Source organism: Nestor notabilis, unplaced genomic scaffold (assembly GCF_000696875.1).
Source record: "Nestor notabilis isolate BGI_N333 unplaced genomic scaffold, ASM69687v1 scaffold24537, whole genome shotgun sequence".
Classification (NCBI taxonomy): domain Eukaryota; kingdom Metazoa; phylum Chordata; class Aves; order Psittaciformes; family Psittacidae; genus Nestor; species Nestor notabilis.
In genome coordinates this window covers 80,349-101,035 of record NW_009938157.1, presented here as the reverse complement: position 1 = coordinate 101,035, position 20,687 = coordinate 80,349, and the positions used below count along the sequence as shown (strand labels likewise).

The window sequence follows — 20,687 nt, the reverse complement described above, 5'->3', positions numbered from 1 at the left end:
TCATTTTAAGCACATGTTAGTCCTCTTGGCTTCATTGGGACTGCTTCTGAGATGAAAACTAATTACTGGGGACATGGGGGGTGTGTATGTGCATGTATGTGAATACATGTTTGCAAAATCTGGACTCCACTGAAATCAATGAAACTTGTACTATTGACTTCTAAGGGGCTCCAATTTTATCCCTGGAATTTTGCTGCTTTCCTACTGTCTCCCTGGCAGTGTTAGATACATTAATGCTATGTTTTTTTAGCTGTTATTGTTTTATCTTATACAAAACTTCATGCAGTCTTGGGAATTTATTTTCTTAACCATATTTCCTTCATTATCCCTCACCTCTGAATTTCTTCAACTTCCAACCACACCGGAAGGGATTAGTTTTAAGATCCACAGAACACTTTATCTCTCAGTGGAGCATGGGATGATACGTTCAGTTTCTTCCGGCTTTTATTAAGTTGTTATACTGACTCATCAAAGCTTAGGGGGAGAAGTTCATAATTATGTTTCTTTCAACTGTGTATGGCCACAGAATTTCTCTCTTAGGATTTTTTTACATTTTAATGTAGCTGTTAAAAAGATGCTGTAACACTTATTTGAAACTCTTCAGTACTAACTTTCTGGTCTAGATCAGTAAAAAAGTGATGAATTAAAATAATAGATGCATGAGTACATGTTAATTCCATAAGAACAATTACCCGTGTCCCGGCACTTTTTACGTATTTTGGGTTTCTGATACCATTTGTTTTCCTGGGGTTTTTCTTGAGTCCATTACTGTTTTCTTGAATACTATTGAAGGCAATGTATCTATTCCACTTTTCTCGTCATTCACAACAGCACTTTCAAACTCTAACAGTATTTTTTCAGAGCAACATGAACTTTTCATTGACTGAAGGTCAAAACTGACTTGGAGAACAGATGGAGCATGGAAGGATAAACCTTTGCCACCCACTGAGCATTAACACCTGTTACATCTGCCCACTGCAACTCAGAGGCTCCTGAAAATGTTACCCAAGTGATTTAAGACTTGCTGTTGGACTGAGTGCAAATGGATTTTGTGAAAGAGGTGTTGTTTATACCTCTTTACTCAGGCTACCCATTCTGGGAGCTTAGGATGGCAATTAACTCCATGTGCTTAGACTCTAAAAGAGGCACTAGGGTTTTGTGGAGGTTACAGCAGTAAGATTTAAAAAGAGCACCATCGAGATAGCACTAAATGGAAAGTGTGAATGTTTTAAAAGCACAGATAGATCTAGGATTTCAGTTAATTTCATGCACTCCCCCTTAAGCCTGGTTGTATATAACGTAGTTTTCTTTGGGGATTCCAGAGAAGGCAGAATAAAAATAGTTTGTCACCAAACCCAAGTGAAGGCATTTCAGCCACTTGATCAGTGGGGAAATTGCCCTCTGTTTGTGATCCTATACCTGTGTTCCTGTCTTTCTGCAGTAGCTCTCCGAAAGATACTTACTGGGGAGTGATGTGACACTAAATCAGGAGTTATTCCTGTGCTTTTCAAGACTGGCCCCTGGATTTGGATACTTGTATTTAGAGTAACTGCCAACTGTATTTCAGTGAGAAAATTAGTCATTCATTAAACTGCTCTAGATCAGGAAACAGAAAAATGGTATTATGCAGCATGAAAAAAGCAGTGAATGAATAGGTGGTTTGCTTGTACCAGCTGAATCTCAGCAGAATATATGATATATTTATCCTTGTTACCACGTGTTTAAAATTAGAAGTATGCTTTTTAAGTTTATGGAACATCCTTTATTGGCCTGATCCAAGGTCTATTGTCATGGGGTGTCCTGCTAACCTTCTTTAGGGCTTATGCCCTCAAGGATGGAATTCAAGAAGAATAAATGGCAGAAATATCATGTTGTGGATATCATTCCTAAATACTGTGTAATGAAGCTCTAAACAATAAAAAATGCAAAAAAATGTGTTCATACTTTTGGGCAGGGCTGTTTCTCAAGTTAAGAATGTGCTGTGTATCCTTGTTGAAATCCAGAAGGGTGTACAAGTCAAAGAACCCATCTGTTGTTCAGAAAACTGATCTTTATTCCACACGTGTCCTACATGATTTTAAACAACTGGCCCAGGACATAAAAGGCCAGCAAGAGCTGATAATAATGAGCCATTTCTAACCTTATTTCAGGTTATACGACATTATGACTCTCCAAGAATATAACCAGCCTTCCTTTCTGGTTTTCTGCAGGTTGAGAAACAGCAATTACAAAACCATGCATCGCAGGCACACAACCCTTCGGGAGAAGGGCCGGAGGCAGGCCATCCGGGGCCCAGCCTACATGTTCAATGAGAAAGGCACCAGCCTGACTGCAGAAGAGGAACGCTTTCTTGATTCTGCAGAATATGGCAACATTCCTGTCGTGCGAAAAATGCTGGAGGAATCCAAAACCTTGAACTTCAATTGCGTTGATTATATGGGACAAAATGCCCTTCAGTTAGCTGTAGGGAATGAGCATCTGGAAGTGACAGAGCTCCTCCTCAAAAAGGAGAATCTTGCTCGGGTTGGAGATGCGCTTTTGTTAGCCATCAGTAAAGGATACGTGCGCATCGTAGAAGCAATATTGAACCACCCAGCCTTTGCACAAGGACAGCGTCTCACACTCAGCCCCCTTGAGCAGGAACTGAGAGATGATGATTTTTATGCTTACGATGAAGATGGAACTCGGTTCTCCCATGACATTACCCCTATCATACTTGCTGCCCACTGCCAGGAGTATGAAATAGTTCACATCTTGCTTCTAAAAGGCGCACGGATTGAAAGGCCACATGACTATTTTTGCAAGTGCAATGAATGTATTGAGAAGCAGAGGAAAGATTCCTTTAGTCACTCTCGATCGAGAATGAATGCCTACAAAGGATTAGCCAGTGCTGCTTATTTGTCTCTTTCCAGTGAAGACCCTGTCCTTACTGCTTTAGAGCTAAGCAATGAACTGGCCAGACTAGCCAACATTGAAACTGAATTTAAGGTAATTTACCCCTGTGCTTTTTCCTTGGGCTGAGTGTGTTCAGGGTACCGTATGTTTTACATGTTTGATCAGGTCTTGGTTTGCCATTTGAGGGGGTGGGGGAGGAAAGAGAAGCTACAGAAACTGCCAGATGTGTTAACTACACAGATTCTGATCACTCTGCATTCTCCAGCTAATAAACGTTTGGAACTGAATATTGCATAATATCACAGAGACATGCTTACTCAGAGTTTTTATGATGCACACTATTATTGATTAGAATCTCTAGTTTGTGACAGGAATAAAAATCAGATTATTACAAAAATGGAGACTCATTTTTGTAAGAAAGGTAAGTCTTTTTAATGACCAATTTATTTTAAAGGAAGAGTTCTAGGAGTTGGTTTAATGGCTTAAGAATCCGATACATCTAGTTCTGTTGCAATGATAAAAGATATAAATTAAGCAAATTTGATTCTCTGTAAAATAATATAAATTGCATTGCATCTTACAGGTTTAGTACTGCATCTATATATGAGGAATTTCATGAAAAAGAAGGAGAGAAATGATCAAGAGATTGTTATGAAGTTTATTATCTTGCCAAACATAACAGTGGAACTTGCAGGACTGTCTTACAACTTATTCAAGATTTGCATTATCATGAGTTTGTAAATGTCCTGTGTCATTTTCATTCTTTCTTTAAGTCATTTGCATGACATAAATAGCATTGTGTCCCTTCCTAAAATAAATTAGTCATGAAAAAACTCATTTTCAATGGCTCAGTCATCAACACAGGACTGTTTTCTAACTTACGACTACTGTGCAGCTACAATCGCTATCCGTGACACTGGGGAAATAAAATCTATGTTGTGAGTAAACTAGTGTAGGATGCCTGCCAGGAATTCATTATTTTTAATTTAGAAAACTATTGAAGTGTTAAAGGATCCATTTCAGGATTTGTAAGTGTATGCTGTAAAGGATTAAGGCAGCGATCATCCTCATGTACTTGGCACTGGTGAGGCTGCATCTCAAATCCTGTGTTCATTTCTGGGCCTGTCACTACAAGAGAGATATTGAGGTGCTGGAGTGGGTCCAGAGAAGGGCAATGGAGCTGGTGAAGGGCCTGGAGCACAAGTGTGATGAGGAACGGCTGAGAGACCTGGCGGGGTTTAGTCTGGAGAAGAGAAGGCTCAAGGGGAACCTTATAGCACTCTACAACTACCTGAAAGGAGGTTGTAGTGAGGTGGAGGTCAGTTGGTTCTCTCAAGTAACAAGCTATAGGACAAAAGGAAATCGCCTCAAGTTGGAAGGTTTAGATTGGTCATTGGGAAAAATGTCTTCAGCAAAAGGCTTGTCAAGCATTGGAGCAGGCTGCCCAGGGCAGTGGTGGATCACCATCCCTGGAGGTATTTAAAAGACATGTAGATGTGGCACTTAGGGACACGGTGGACTTGGCAGTGCTGGATTCACAGTTGGACTCGATCTTAAAGGTCTTTTCTATGATTCTATGGCCTCCAATTTAAAAGTGGGAAGAAAGCACATTCTGAGGCTCTTCCTTTTGAAACTCTAGTAAGTCTCTAGCAGGAAAAAATACCCAAACCACTGAGCTCTTTTGACAATAAGATTAGGGCAAAATCCTGCAAACTTTTTTTACCCATGTGAATCACAATTTCAAGGACACAATAATTTAAAGGGAGTTTTACTTGCATGGCATTCAGTCCTAGTGAAACCACCTCACTTGGTTCAATGAATCTTGCTGCTTGAGTGAGGGTTACTCCTGTGTGCAAGCACTGCAGGCTCACACCCGCAGTTAACAACTTTAATATCTCATTAACGTTCCAGCTATTTTTCAGTAGGAAAATCTATATAGTGTGGAACATGAGCAGCCTTGTACTGCATGCTTGTCAGTTATGATAAGTGTCTTGCTGCACAGAAGTAAATTTATTTCTACCAGAGTCCTGCCTTTTTTTCATAGAGCTGCCAACATGGTCTAGACTGGCACTGGCAGGTACATGAATCCTTGAGGAGCAAACAAGCAATCAAATGTTAAATAGTCATGGTGGTTATGTCTCCCCATTTGGGAAATGGGTGTGAGTAAACCAATACTGGAAAACAAGTTAGAAATACTTTGCTAAATTACTGTATTTCCAGGAAGGTTTTCCAATTTCTGTGCCTCTTTGGAAGGTTCTGAGCAATACACACCTGCGTATGGTAGTGAACTACCTCAAAAGTACTCATACCTCTAGTTTACTTCAAAGTTATCACATTCCTCTAGTATATTAATGCTTCCAGAAATAAGAAACTTCTCCAGGTTATAATGTATTCTCACTGTGGAACAAAAATCAGATGTATGTATTTATGCAAAAATATTTATTCTTATTAACATAAGTATGATGTGGATTAGGGTATTAATAAAACAGTAGGGTTTTTTCACAGAACATGACATTCTGAGAATTCATTTCCAGAAAATGCTGAAAATGTGTTTAAGAACCCCACAAATTATGAAGATTTATGGAAGCAGACAAGCTCCAGAGGACTTCTTTTGTGCCTAAAATAATAATTTCCTAGAATTTTTAATTTTTAGCACCAAAGCTCTGTTGTTACAACTGGTGCTCAACAGATTCATAAAATTATCACTTGGGATTATTTCGGAATGGTTATATTTATATGCAGTCTTAGGCAATACAGTTTTCAGGAGGTACAAAAAGTCCTTGAAACGAAGGACATGAGTAAGATTTTAATAATGTAGGTGGACAAATAGTAATTAAGTAACCTCTAAAGAAAATCCTAGCATGAGCTAATTAAAATATAAATGCAGTGCCTCTCACCTGCTGCTTGCTGCCCTAAATCTCTTATGCAATAGCACCATTCAGCACAGCAGAGTGAGGAGCTAATAACATGCACTATGTTTTTAGAGACCGTGAAATTTTTTTAGGTGAGTTGCCTCTCTGTAGACTTGAGAGGTGAAACAAAACAGCCATGTGAACCACTTTAAAGGAGAAAAGTTGCATTAGTGGTGGTTGGCCACAGTTTAGGAGAGACTCCAGTGAAGATTACTAGGTAGAAATCGTTTTATCTGTTCTTTTTTAAGGTGGCAAAAGCTGAATAGATTGTTCTCACCCCAAATTGCTAAGATAAAGTCTTACATTGCAGTTCTTAGGAAATGGCTTTGCGTAACCGTTGCACACCACAAAGTAGTATGGGAGTGTTTCTAAGGTGAAAATGGGAGTCTGGACATATGATAACTCACACTGGCCCTCAGCAGACTTCCTGTTAACCTATCTATAGGTCTTTAACAGCAAGAGTAGATGTTCTGACTGTCAGTCTGGAGTGGTTATACTGCCCTATTGAACTCCTTTTCTAATCTGTTGATTCTGGCTCAAAAGTGAGGTCAAGACAGTCAGCTGCTGTGTGGCTTCCTGCATGCTGAAAAGAGTAACAGTGGACACTTGGAGCTGGAAGAAAGAGAGAAGCTGCCAGAGCCAATCAATGCCAATGGTTTTACTGGGACACATACGCTATTGAGGTAAATCAGTGCTCTTTCACTGATGTTTAGGTGAGGTCCAGAAGATGCAGGTCTATCTGAGTATTTAGAACAAATGTACAGTTTAGATCAAAGTTGCTGTGGCATTATTTCAAGCAAATGCCAACTTTTGCAATGCTCATGGAAGGGGGTGGGGGGAGGAAAGGTGGAATAATGTTACAGTCACATAGAAGTAATTTCATTTTTTCTCTTAAATTCTCTAGTGTCAAAATGATGCAAAAATGTTTTCTTATTAATGAGAGAAAAGAAATCACATTGAAAGATATAGCCCATGAGTTTAGAAATAAATAATCCCCCTTCCCCTAATAAGATGAAAAGTATTGAACTAGTTGGTACTATTGAAAGTACTAATGATGCGATTGCATTAAATGTCCTGGCAATTAGCCTAGAAATGGGGTGGGTAGGAAACCCTTCAGAGGTAACTACAGCATAAGACATTTCTAAATTATATGCCTCTTGCTGATGCTTTTAACTGTTGTCCTTTCTCTGAAAAATGCTGGGATCCAAAAGCAGATCCTAGCTGTGAGCCTGCTCTGGTGTTCAGGAGAGCATCATGTCCAGGCTCAGCTGGCTGATGATTGCTTTGCTATTTGTGGGGAGCAATGACTGCATGGCAGCAAGTCAAACATGTAGGTGCCTGCAAAGATGTGCCTGCTAGGAACTGGTTGTTGTTTCATTGGGGCTGCAGTAATGTAAAACAGCTGAGGCTCAAGTCTTTAAATTCTCATGACGGTGAAAGAGTGGCAAAACAGCCCTGGAGACTCAGTGTCTTGTATCTGCTAGGGAGGATCTGGCATCCTGCAGCACAGCTCTTGCTCCAGTAAGTCAGCTCCTTTTTCCTACCTAAATGTGAATTGTTAACTCCATAGCATGTGCCTGAACTTGTTCAGAGAAATGGCCTTGTAGATGTTCTCAGTATTTCTGGCTTTATTTCTGCAAATGAGAAACTGGGACCAGTTTCTTTAGGTTGACACTGAACTGCTGTTGCAAAGTAATAAGCACTAGTTACATCTTGCTGAGAAGCTGCAGCTTTTTAGGGTCTGTGGCTCTGCAGCATTGAGGAAAACTTCCTAACCTTCCTTTTTCAGGCCTTCTGCATATTGTGGGCATTGCTGAGGATAAATGCATCAGTGATTGTAAGCTGCTTCCTTTCCCCGTATTGATTGCTAAACTTAGTGAAATTTGAAAGTCTAACTCTTTAAATAGAAAATAAGTAGGGGAGTTTCTTTTTAAATTTGTAAGAAAATAAGAGGTAATGGTAATCTAGAGAAAACCAGATATGATTTTCTTATGTGAAGGCCTAAGAAATCTTGTAAAGAAGAGCTAAGTGCAAAATTTCAACTCTATGGTCCTGGCTGTGAACTATTGAAGAATACATGTTGCTTGGAGTTAAAGAAATCATTATTAGATTATTGCATTTTGAAATCAGTGATACAAAATAGGAAAGGGCAGAAAATATTGGGAAACAATATAGAAGGGGAAGTATTTTGTGAAAATGGAGACTAGCAGTGGACTTAGAAAGATAAAAGAGTCTTGAACACCATCAGGCTGTAAACCAGTAAGGTTCCACTTAGGAACTCTGCTTCCCACACAGACTGAACATGCTCTGAGACTTGTTTGCCCTCAGAATTGACTGATTGGAGATAGCCCCTGAAACTCACCTCCCATTAAAGAAAAGAGATTGTTGTGGGAACCTCCTTAATTAGCTGCATGAACACTCTTGGAAATCTATCACTTCATTTTTCCTTTCTGACCCATTCCTCCTTGAGTGATCCTTTTATCCTTTCCTAATCTCTCCTTCAACATACTCTCTGACAGAAGTCTTGCTTCTGATATGTTTGGGAACACCTTTTATGATTACTATTTATTATACCATCAAGATGCTCCTTGAATCTTTCATGCTTTTATCTGGCATTTTTTTAGGTTTTCATTTAACTTTCCAAAATTTCTGTTTTCTTTGACTTTTTTTCTTCTGGAGAAGACTTGCATTTTTTAAAGAGATGTCTTTTCACTTGTGCAACTTCCTTTTTTCTATTGCTGTTTCACTTTATTAGGTTTTGGGAAGAGAAGCCACCTGGTAGGCAGAATATATTCACTCCCTTTTACTACTGATTTATTTTCTTCTGCACAAATATCGTCAGTCTTACCTAGTTCCTGTTTAGAGAATTAAGCATCACTATTAGAAATACTTCTGAATCTATGAATGTTCACTACTTCCAAGTGATTGTTTCTCACACCAGATCCTGTGTACAGCTGTGAAGCAACTACTATTTCTCCTCCTGTGAGTTTTTTACAACCACTCCAAAAAGCAGATGCTTGGGAGTGAAAGACACCTCTTTCCACTGCATCCTTCTCCTCTGCTACCTCTTCTGACTCTCATTGCTAAATCTCAAATTGAGAGAGCAGGCCACTGGGTTATTTGGCTTTATCTCAAATTAATACCTGAGGGCACTGGCCTTTGATGTGGCTGGGCCAGAACATCCCTTTCAAACCCTTTCTGTATTAAAGTTTATGTTCTAATTAGCTTGTTCTCTGCTTCTGCTGTTGGCTTTATGCTCCTTCAGTACCCTTGGCTTCTTTAAGGGAGCTAGATCCCTGCTGCCTTTGAAGCCACCTTCATAGGCAAAGTCAAAAGGGTGACTCACTTTTTGATTTATTTTTTTTTACTTGAATATACATGATACCTGAGAAAGGACAAAATGTATACATTGCTGAATGCAGTTACACTGCTGTGAATTCTGTGGACATTGTGAAACCTGCTATTTCAAAAGAGATGCTGGTCATCTAAAATCTTTCTATGAAACTTTTGGATATGAACTTTTCCAGGTCAGTCTTTAATGATTTTCTTAGACATGGAGTCAGGGATGTGGTTTGGTGGTTTTCAGCCTTAAAAAAGAACATTTTGTTCCGTTTTTTTTCCTCCTCTCACCTAAAAGCCAATTTTCTGCCTTGCAAACACGTGCATTTAGAAGCTCTGATTCTTGTTTTCGATTTTCATTTGTGCAAAGCAAATGCATAAGCAGGTAAAACCAATTACCCACCTCATAATACAGGAAAGAATCAAGTACCACTAAAGCAGGAAAACAAATTTCCCATTATTAAAATGTGAACTTACTGTTTGAACAAATTAGGTATGAAAATAAGAGAGGAAATTAAAAGTTATCATGGAAGTAGCCTGGGAGAAGGAGAATATATTTAAGCCTTGTAGTGAAATGTGTGTTTGGCTCGCTGAATGGGACTCACTCTGTACATGAAGAACTCGTTCTCTGCGCTGTTCTCTTTCAGAGATGAATTTGCTACTAATAGATGCTACATTGAGTTTGTCTTGAGAGCTAAATTAATTAATTGCAGCTATGTTGTGCATGGATGTGTAGCAGAGAGTGCGGGAAACGGATGTGGAGAACCCTTCTAACCTTAAAAAAAACCCCACCAAATTTGTGATTTGTGTATTGTTCTCCTTAAATATTTATAAGTTAAGAAATATCCTCCATATTTTGAGGGCTGTTATTGTAAGTGCTCTTTCTATGTTCTGTGATTAAATCATTTTCTGCCTGGCACATTGCCCAAGCAAAGTGGGTTTCAAATGTTGCAGGAGAAGAAAATCTCCAAAGCTTTTCAGAGTGGTTTAAAACTGATGCCAAAGCTGTGATGCCTGGAGCTGTCTTGAAAATATATGTTAGTAGCGGTGAAGGTATGTTAGCATCTGTCTGTGTCTGTTCACAGTAAAGCAGAGTAGTAGATGCTGTGATTCATAGTGAAGGTATAACTCTACCATCTACCAGGAAAAAATAAGACCCATTATTCATGACAGTTGTACCTCTGGTACCAGCACTAGCCACTGAGCAGTCACCTAAAGTTGGATCCTGGCCATTGCCTACAAGGTCATTTAACCTACTTTATTGAGTGACATTGTTATTAAAATCTCCCAACTAACCTTGGTCAGAAAAGACAAGGAAAACCTCTTTAAAAGTCGACAAAATACTCTCTGCAGGAAGGTGTTCTCTTTGCTTTCCCAGAGGAACCAGCTGGTGTCTTCTCTTTGGAAAGAATGGAGGGGAAAAAAAGATTCTTTCAACACTCTCTGACACAACACATTGTCTCGGTTCAAATCAGAGGCAATGCATCAGTGTCAGAAAATGTAATATTTTAATCAATGCCTTAAGGGCTTTTCTCCCCTCAAAAAATAGTTTGGAGGAAACTTTTGGCATTTGGAGATTGCAAAACAGAAGCAAACCTGGAAATATTTGAGTCTTCCAGAGAGAACTACTGGCATGCTTTCTTTTTTCCCCATGATGTTACTGCAAGTGAGACTTCTGGCAATGCCAGTTTGCACGCTAGGAGTGCGATGTTTATTACTTTGGGAAGTAATTTCTAGTCCTCAGTTGAGGATGAACAGCATTGTAACTGCAGCCCTTATAGCTTATTCTTTGCAGTCTGATTACACTTGGCACCCTCATACTAGAGAAGGATTCCAGTTTAGTCGAGCAACGGACACAATCATGAAAATATGAAATAACAAGAATCCCCTTATAACCATTAGTGGGAGACAACGAGGGGATTCACAAGCGAGTGGGAAGGGGACAGCAATGGGAATGGTTTACATCCCAAAGCAGCACAGCAGAGGTCTCACCCGTCAAGCATTCCAGAAGCATTTTCAGGTAGACGTTTTAAGCCAAACAATAAGACATTTAAGCCAAGTAGAGAGATAAGTGCAAAACCTGAAACCAGTTGGAAATGAACATGTTTCGGTTGCTTTGAGGTCATGTTTGCTCCTGGGATTTCAATGTTTCCTTACAAATAAGCAGCCCATCCTCCACCAGGAGTGCATTTCTGTAAAGCTGAAAAATCCCTATTAATGGACATATTTTTATGGGACCTGAAGGGCAGGAGCTGGTAAGAGCAGAGTGAACTCCCTTACACATTAATCATGTGAGGAATCTGTAGCAAAAGAGGGGAAATCCAGCAATATTAATGTGTCTGTTCCTTCCCTGCCAGAAACATCTGATACTAAATTTCTGAACCAGAAGGTTCAACACTGCAGTAAATGGGTTGCACTGGGGGTGTCAATACTTCCTCCCTGCGTAAATGGTTGGTGAGTTTTATTTTGCTTCCTTTTGTAGCCTGCTTTAGTGATTGTATTAAGTCTAGATTTTCCATATAGTTGTTAAATCCTGGGTGTGATAAGGAATTTATACATTATTTTTTGTTATATTAGGTGACTTCTATGAAGCATTCTGAATTCCCAAGGGCTTGTGGCAACTAATTTAGTGAGCCATGATTTTCAGGAAATATATTTGTGTGTGTGTGTGACATCTTGCATACGGTCCCTTGAAGCATATTGAATGTATTTAGAGGACAGGGGTTTAGAGCTGAGAGATCTCCTTTTCATTCCTCTTCAACCTGAACCTTTGATGTTGAATACAAGGGGAGTGATTTACTGTTGATACAGGTGATCTCTGAATATTTTGTGGGCAGGTGAAGCATAATAGAGCTTGTGACATGTTAATCAGGAATGTAACAAGTTTTGACTAAGTACAAGGAAAAATATAACTGACATTCTGAGATAATCTGCTGCTTGTGGAGGGGATTTGTAGGTTAAATACAGACCTATTTTAAGTTAGCGTTACTGTCATATAAAAGCAAGTAAAATAAGATTAAATTGAATTAATATAGTGCCCGTGTGTGTTGTGGAGTCATATATGCCACATATAGCTGAGTAAAAGGCAGCAGGTAACCAGTGTGAAGAGTTAAGTGGCATTTAACTGGCTTTTGAGAGCAATTTTAGGGGGAGTGGTAAGTGTTACCCTGTTTCAGCTTCTCAGAGACAAGGAGTTAAGAAAATTGTTTGGGCTTAGAGATGACTTGTTTTAGGAATGAAGATGGTTTTCCTGTCTTGTGTTAGTCTTTGTGTGCAAGCACAACCCTACAACAGCTTTTTGAGTACAGATGCTCAGAAGGATGAATCTAACAGATACAATGACTGTCACAAACCCAGCTCAGGCAACAAACAGTTTTGAAATGCTTTCAAAATTTAATTCAACATAAAACCTTCAGCCTGCTGCAGTGTTATTACTTTCACATTTTGTATTTTATAACCACTTCAACATGGGAGAAAATCCCCAGTAGTTGGTAAAATCATGGCTCATTTGACCATGATACCATCTGTGGGTTTGTTGAAGCGATGATTTCATCCTTACCCTTTGAAAGGTACATGATCAGTGAAGCTGGTGGACTAACCAGCGTGTCTGCTCCAAGGCTGACCACTGCTCATGGATTCTTCTGCATACAAATGAGGAATAATGGTTTGCATCTTGGATTAAGAGCTCCCTTGCAGCCAACTAGAAAATCAGCAGGTAGGATTTATGCTCTATCACAACCTTTCTGGGCCATCCCACAGATATTTCCCTTTGTTTCTCCAGTCTCTAATCAAGAAAGGGGAGAAAAACTCCTCTGTGCCACCTCTTGCTGCTCTGCCAGCTGCCCAGCCTGGGTGCTGGAGAGCTTTCTGTTCATGCAGGCAGATGGAGGAGGATGCTGGAGGAGAGCTGAGCCACTGGGGCTGTGCTGAGCCACAGCCCAACAGACAGGAGCAGCTCACGTTTCTCTGCCAGGTTTGCTGCCAGCTGCTAGTAGCACTGTGATAAATAAGGGGAATGATTTGGCCTGTTGCCTGTGTTTAGTTAACAGTGACAGTGTTCTCCTTTCTTGTCCAAAGAATGCAAGACAAAATGAGTCCTGGTATTCAGGCTGGTGCACCTACTCAGTGGTAGTGCAGAGAGGGCTATTGCCACCTGCAGCTGGCTGCTTTGAAAGGAAAGGCATGTTGGCCCTTTCCATCCTAGTATTCCAGCTGTTCTCTCCAGAAGATCCATATATTTCCAGGGTTGCTTCTGTCATACTTTTTCCATCCTAGTCACTGCATCCTCTGTAATGAATACGGAGCTTGTATGACTTTGAGCTTGCCCTTACTACTATACTCATTATGCATCTTAAATTTTTCCCAGAGCACTTATTGATGTAAAATTACATTGTAATACAATTATCCTTCCTCCTCTGCTCGGCAATGAATGGTACCAAGCGGGGGTAGACTCTAGAGCAGCAAAGATGAAGACGTTTTTCAGAAAGACAAAATCAAATTATTGGTGAGGAAAACAGATGGAAAATGATGCTATCACTACTGTAATATCAGTCTGATACAATATTGGTAAGCTTTGTGCTTAATTAGTAACACCAAATGCCCAAGCATTGAGCACTGGTTTTAGGGAATAGTTAGGAGCAGGGCGGTTTTATTACGAACAGGATGACTGGTTTCCAAAGACTGCTGTTCATTATTCATGTTGGGCAAGGATATCTACTGGAACTACAAATGAGCATAATTAAGACTATTGCTCTGAATAGAATAATGCTACTAGATCAGCAGATGGGAGAATGGAGTCAGGTATGTTTATTCAAGGCACAGTAGGGAATTAATATCATATTAATGAATGTAAATGGAGTAACATTCTGAGGATCTCAAGTCTGACATTAAAGAGGAAGCAGATGGGAAGTGATTTAGTTTATCCCTCATTGTTGTTAATTGTTGTTATTGTAGATAATTATAATGAACTCATCCTCCCTGTGTCTAGGCAGTCTATCCACTGAATTGTGGATAAACAGGAATGGTATACAGACGAAGTTCACATTGCCACAAAATGGTGCTAGGTACTTTAGTGTCTATGAAAAAACACAGATAAATAGATAGATAAATGCCCCAAAATGGGTATTTGCATGATCAAAAATGGCTATTTCCAGAAACATAATTTGTTTGTTGTAGAGCACTTTACACCAGTGCAGCATGGAAATTGCTCATTGCCAAGTATGTCATTTCATTGTCACTATCCAAGCCCAGGATCTGTCCTCATTTCAGAACAGAGATATGTAATCATGCACTACTTATATTCATATTTCTGCTTAAGAAAGTGCTGCAGCATCACTTCTAAGCTTGCTTTTATTAGAGAGAGGATGATGTCCATATGGTCAAGAGTGGTCTATGCCAGGACTCTGCAGCTGGGATCACAATTGTCTGAAGTGCTCAGTTGCTGATTAGGTGCGGTGAGGACCAGAACTTCACCCACTCTGATGCTTGTGACTAGTTTTCTAAGGAGCTGTTGTTGCTGGGCATTGGGAGCTGTGGTAGTTGCCCATTTGAGATCTGGAAAACATATGGTTATTTTAGTTATTGAGGTGTGTTGTCCCATGGCTCTCAGGTAAACCAGCATTCACTTGCAGCCTAGATGCAGAAGTCTTTTTCCTGATACACAGGTGCAATTTGTAGCCAAAATTCCCGTGAGAGATGGGACTTACAGCACCTTTGAACATAGAAGTGTGTTTCTTAAGCAAGTTGAAAGTGCCAAATTTAGCTCAGCTTAGGGGATAAACATAGCTGTGTTAAGAAAATAATTGATATGAATTTATATCCATTATTTTCTCCCTGTTATTCCCATCTGGTTTTCAGGAAACACAGGGGTTTCAAGCAGCTGAATTGACAAAAGCCACACAATTGAAGGAGAGCAGCTAATTTAGTGCAAGGAAACTATCTGTTCAGTCTCATATCGTATAGGAAATGTGGATCCTCCCCAGTGAAGCTTGTAACGGACAGATAAGGAGTGTAATAAACATTGGAAAATGCCAGAGAGGAAACGTATGAATGACATGTGAAATGAGGAACATAGCTCAGAGAACTTTTGTGCTTTAATACATCTATCACATCAGAGCTGCAGATTTGCTGCCTGTTGTCTTGCATGTCCGTGCTCTGGTGAAAACAGAATAAATGGTAAGAGAAAGAAGTTAACCCCAACCCTGCATTGGACTCCTGCCCTTGTGAAATGCATCTGGGGGTAAAAGAGGAATTCTTTCTGCACAGCAATAAAAGTGAGGTTGAGGTAAAGGTTTCTCTAATGCAAGGGGCATTTGTATTTTTAGAAATAAGAAAAGCTGTTTCTCAGTGTCATGTTCCCACACAAGGAACAAGCAAAGGTTTGAAAAGCATGGAGAAGGATCTGGAATCATGCACTGCATCATCATGAGCTTGGTTTTACTGCTGACATTAACAGAGCCTAAACTCTTCTTCGCCAAGAGTATTAGCAGAGTCTAATGTGTAGTTTGTGTTTAATAAAGAGAAGCTGTTGACAGGACACAGGGAGACAGACGCTCTCCTTCACCGAATGTGTGTATTCCCTGTGTTTTGCATGCCAAAGTATTTAGTTAATACCTTTGTATAGCCTGTCGTGTTTATGTGACATCCAGGGATGTGGTATTTTATCTTCTGAAAACAGGTGTTTCAGTATAAACATTTAAATGATCTTGGGAAAATCTGCAAGAAGGTAAAACCCCACATTTTGATTAGTTAAGAAATTAAAAGCGTCTGGCTTATTTTCGACGTGGGTTTGAAAACTAGCTGAGAAGATCTGAAAGAGAAGCACAACAAGCTTCAAATGCCGTCTTATGCTGAAAAGGTACTATGCAACCTTGAGACTTTAAATAGAGATTTGAAAAAATTATTGTCAACCAACACACTTTCTTTTCTAACAAGATTTAAATATCTTCAGAGACTTGGAATAGGGTGTTAGTTCTACACTGATGCTTCTGCACCAAGATGCTCAGTGATGGTATTTGTCAGGAAGAAGGTGACGTTATGGGTAAGGAGCAGGAGAGATGGAGGTTCTCTTATGGTAACTTCTTAGTTATTAAAAAGGATTGTACTCTATTCAGAGTGAGAACTTTAAATAAATCAAGTGATCAAAGAATTTCATTGTAGAGAGAGTTTATGTAAACAGGATAAGTTTCCAATAGAAAAAATCAATATAAGTAATAAAGTTGAGAGTGGGCTGAATCAGAAATTTCTTATGTAAGGGAGCCTAAAACTTTGGCTGAAGAGTCAGGAATTACGTTCAGTCTCAGTCCTTGACTTTCTGCTAGGACTATGTGCATGGATTTCTGGCTTTACTGCCCCGAATAGTCCATCTACTAAGTTTAGATTAAAAGAAGAAAAAAATCTCAAACCACTGATATTTTAAAGAATTGTTTTAAGGGTATATCCAAGTGAAGTATTTTGCAGTTTCCAATGCTTTCACTGATGGAAAGACTTGCAAAATGTGTTCGTTGGTTTGGGTTCCACAAAAGCTGTGTTTGTCACAAAATCGAACTATTTCCCAGAAGCAACGATTGGTAGAGTTGGTAGAGACATAACAGCTAAAGCACAAAAGAGTAGAAACAAAACAGGGAGGTGCAAACCTATCCTTTCTGCTGGTTTTGTCAGCTTCTCCTTTAAAGCTCTTGGAATGTTATGGTTGAAGGTTACATGTATGCCTGAACCTGTGAAGGGTGATGTAAAAGCACCGTAACAAATGTCAAGGTATTTTTTTAACCACCACAGAAATTATTAACACCATCCTGGCTTCTTTAAGGATTCAATGTATCTACCAATCAAAAGGTGTAAGGTGGAATCTGAAGTCAAAACTTGGTTTAATTGACTTCTTACGGCTCCATCCCCTTGTTGAAGGGATATGCTCTCTCAGAAATCAGCTTCTGTGGCACATAGGAAAAGATGAATTGCAGATGAAAAGCCTAACCTACTGAGGAGAAAAAAGGCATTGGAGAACATCTCTTATGGTAGATCAGTCAATGCGACTGCCATTGAAATCCTTGTAATGATGCAAGGGATGTTATTTTCATGGCTCATTGGGAACCACAAAGTTTTCAATCCTCAATCCAAACAGCAGAACATACTGTCGTTTCCTGGACTTCTTCAGCCAAAAATAATGTCGACACAGACGGCACTGTCTGTTTTGTCCTTGGGCTCTTCCATCGGACACATCTCTTGGTGTCTCCTGATGCTGCGTCACAGGGTTTCAAATCACCCTTTGCCTGGAGGCACTGCCCCACCATGCTGCAGCCTGGCACTCTTCAGAGAGCAAACAGTTGCCATGTTTATCTTGGCTCTGTTTAGAAAGGTCCAAATAGCTTGGAAAGCAACAAAGACATACATTTGAAATGTCAGTCTCTTATATTGAACAGATTGCTTATTATATTGAGGTGAAGAAGTTAAGGTCTGGATCACTGGGAAAATGAACCAGTGGAATCTGTCGCTACCTCCGGATATACTTAGCAACCTGCATCTGAGCAATGAAATGTTTTAAATGAGCACTTGGCTTTACTTTTTCAGCAACATGCCCATTGAGTATGACACAGTACACCCAAAGCTCAAAAAAATCACTGATGTGCTGTCACTTAAGAAGCAAAAGAACATAAACCAATTTGATGTTGTGCTTTCTGAAAAATTAACTGTACAGCGTTGGCATAGTCGGTGCATGTAGGCATTTAGTCAGGAAACAATAGAAATGCACTCAGCTGCAGTCAAATGTGTCAGCAATTATGTGCACAGTCAACGGAGCTCTTTGGAAGGGCTGCTCTGTGCTCTTCAGAAGATAATGTGGTTACATGAGCAGGATGAGTGCAGAGCCCTTCTTTAGCTTCTCCTCTCATTGCCTTCCCTCCCACAGGCCTTGTGCATTTTTCATTCCTAAACATATGGCCAGTCACAGACAGTGTAAATACCCAGGAGGAAATTTGCCCAACAGCTTCTAAACTGGCTCGTGCATATTTCATGAGAGATCTAATTGGTAAATATTTATAAGCATTTTGCATATTTGACATGATGGTTTATTTAAAAATGTAATTTCAAATCTACCATGTAATATTACTGGCTTTCTGTCCCCCTCCTGCCTCTCACCTTTATCTTCCTATGAGCATTTTTATTTAGGGGAGTTTTTTGTTCATGTGTATGGAATTCTCCTTTTTTTTTTCCTGCTGCTTCTTCCCAAAACACTAATCTTGCAATGCAACATTTCTCTCTGTGATATATGTGCATGTGTGATGTAGATGAAATACAAAGAACCAAAAACGTCAAGGAAACATGAGGGGAGGCTCTGTGCTATGTGCCTACAGCTGTCATTCGCACAGCGAATTTAATGCTGCCCAGAAATGCCAGATTTACTGCCAACTACACAGCTCCTGCATTGCTCACAGACAGGAGGTTGGATCCAGCAGATTTGTGATGTGCACTTAGTCTGTGAATGCACTGAGAGCACGCAGAGGCTTTCTGGTGCCATGATAGTCCCGATCACAGATGCTGGACGTTCATGTCCATTAGTTCCAGAAGTCCTGGATTTGTGTTGAAGCCCTCAAATTCCAGTGAAGCAGATTTATGAGACAATATACCATGGGCAGAGCCCTTGAAATGTTAGCTTAATATATTGCCATCATCCTGTGTCTGCTCCTCTTCTCCTCCTTTTATTTGGCAAACCCCCTCACGTGTACTGATAGGCAGCATTAGGTTTTTTGGTTTGGTGTTGTGGTGTTTTTTTCCTAGAAACAGGTTTGTAGGTTAAAATATTCTGAGCCAGATATGTGGTTACGTATTCAAAGAGAAATCACTCATCTGTGATACTGGCTTTTCTGATCAGAAGTCTGACCCTGAAGCTTTAGCATAGGATATGGATAGAATGTATTAGTTGCATAAAGGTTAGCAGTAATATTAGAACATAGAACAATTAGTTGTATAAAGGATAGCAGCAAAACCTGTGAATCTTGGAGTTATCTCTAGTTAGAATATCTCTTCTTTACATGCTACTGGGAAGCAATTCTTAGAGTGAATTTAATTAAAAGTCCAAAATGGTGACTTGTGGCATGATTGTCATGAACTTGTATGTGTCATCCTGTATTTGTGTGTCATGTGCTGTCCTGTCGGTCTGTGGCCCCACTTCCAGTAACAGCTGTGCAGTGAATAATCTACAGTGATTACAACCAGAAAACCTGCAGGTTGATTGACAAGCTCATCCCACTTTGCAATTCCTGAAGCCTGAAAGATTGCTTCAGTGCACTGAAATGCACTCGCAAGCATTTTATTGGCATCAGCAGGACTTAAACATAAACCCGAGTACGTTCCTGTATTTCAGACTAGGAAGATAGCTTTTAATTGCATATAAGGTTGTTTGATCCTTTTAGTTTCTGAACTATTGGCCCCACTCCAGTTTCTGGGGGAAGCTCATCTGCACTGATGGGTTCAGCAAAGCTCAGACCTGCTCACTATATGTTGGAGCATCGAGGCCAGACTTATGTGCCATCCAAAACACACCTGTAATGCTGGCATTTGAGATGTAGGCTCCCATGGATGAAGTTCCTTTTCAATCCTTGACTGTGATTGCTTTTTAAATTAACTAGCCAAGATAGGTTGCTTCTCTTACTTTTTCTCATTTCACTTAACGTTTTTACTCTGACTGCATCCCTCTGACCTGAAACAGCTCTTTTCTGAAGAAATCTGGGTGGTTTTGAACAGATGTGGAGACATGACAGAGTTCATTTAGAACATAATCAACAGATAATAATAGGGTACTCAGAGAAATTGCAGTGAATGACAAGTACCATCAGCCTTTTCAAAACAGCGAAATTAGACATTTTTAACTCCACATGCACAACAGTGCTAGAAGAAGCAGGAAATGGCTAATTTGGAATCCTTTTATTATGTTTTAGTTTTTAAAAAATGATATTGTAACATTCTCAAGCATTATCCTGATCCTTGTCTGCTCATTGTCTCTACAGGAGATAAAATACCGCTCTATGCGTTATTTGAAGCAGACTGGTTCTCTTGCATACTTAGTTGTATCCTTCATCTTCCTCCCTGAGGCTTGGCAGCATTCAGCTTGTCAGGATGAGGCCCCAGCATCCCTCATGCATGATTTGTGGTTTTCATTCCATCTGTTCTATGAAACATAATCCTCAGACTTCTACAATGTGGTAGCTAATTGGAGTACTCAGGAAGGTTTGGGTTATTGTCATTGCCTGTGTCTGGTTTTGCAACGCTGTAGAGAAGACTGAGCTGGGTTTTGTCTCCAGGAGGAGTTTCTTGTGGTGATGGGAGAGAGAACCCCAGGCTTCCAACCAGGATGGTTCCCCCCTAGAGACGTTTAGGCCAGGAAGGCCATGAGTGCCTGGTTCAGGGGTTGAAGCCCTGTGAAGACCGTCCCTTTGCACCCCAAGACGCAGTGTCTGTCTGTCTCCTGATAGTCACCAGGAGTCCTCGGGGCTCTGATCTTCAGAACCTTGGTGTAATAAAAAGTAACTTGAAATGTGTCCTGGTTCT

The 20,687-nt window shown here is 40.0% G+C and overlaps 1 protein-coding gene across 1 annotated transcript in view; it reads left to right on the top strand.

The window, feature by feature from the left end:
- The first annotated feature begins 2,217 nt into the window (after positions 1-2,217).
- TRPC7 (transient receptor potential cation channel, subfamily C, member 7) overlaps positions 2,218-20,687 on the top strand; it is a 65,522-nt gene continuing 47,052 nt past the window's right edge. The window contains exon 1 of the mRNA XM_010019198.1: positions 2,218-2,988. Coding sequence (XP_010017500.1) covers positions 2,236-2,988 — 753 coding nt within the window. The 5' untranslated portion in view covers positions 2,218-2,235. The remainder of the gene's footprint in view (positions 2,989-20,687) is intronic.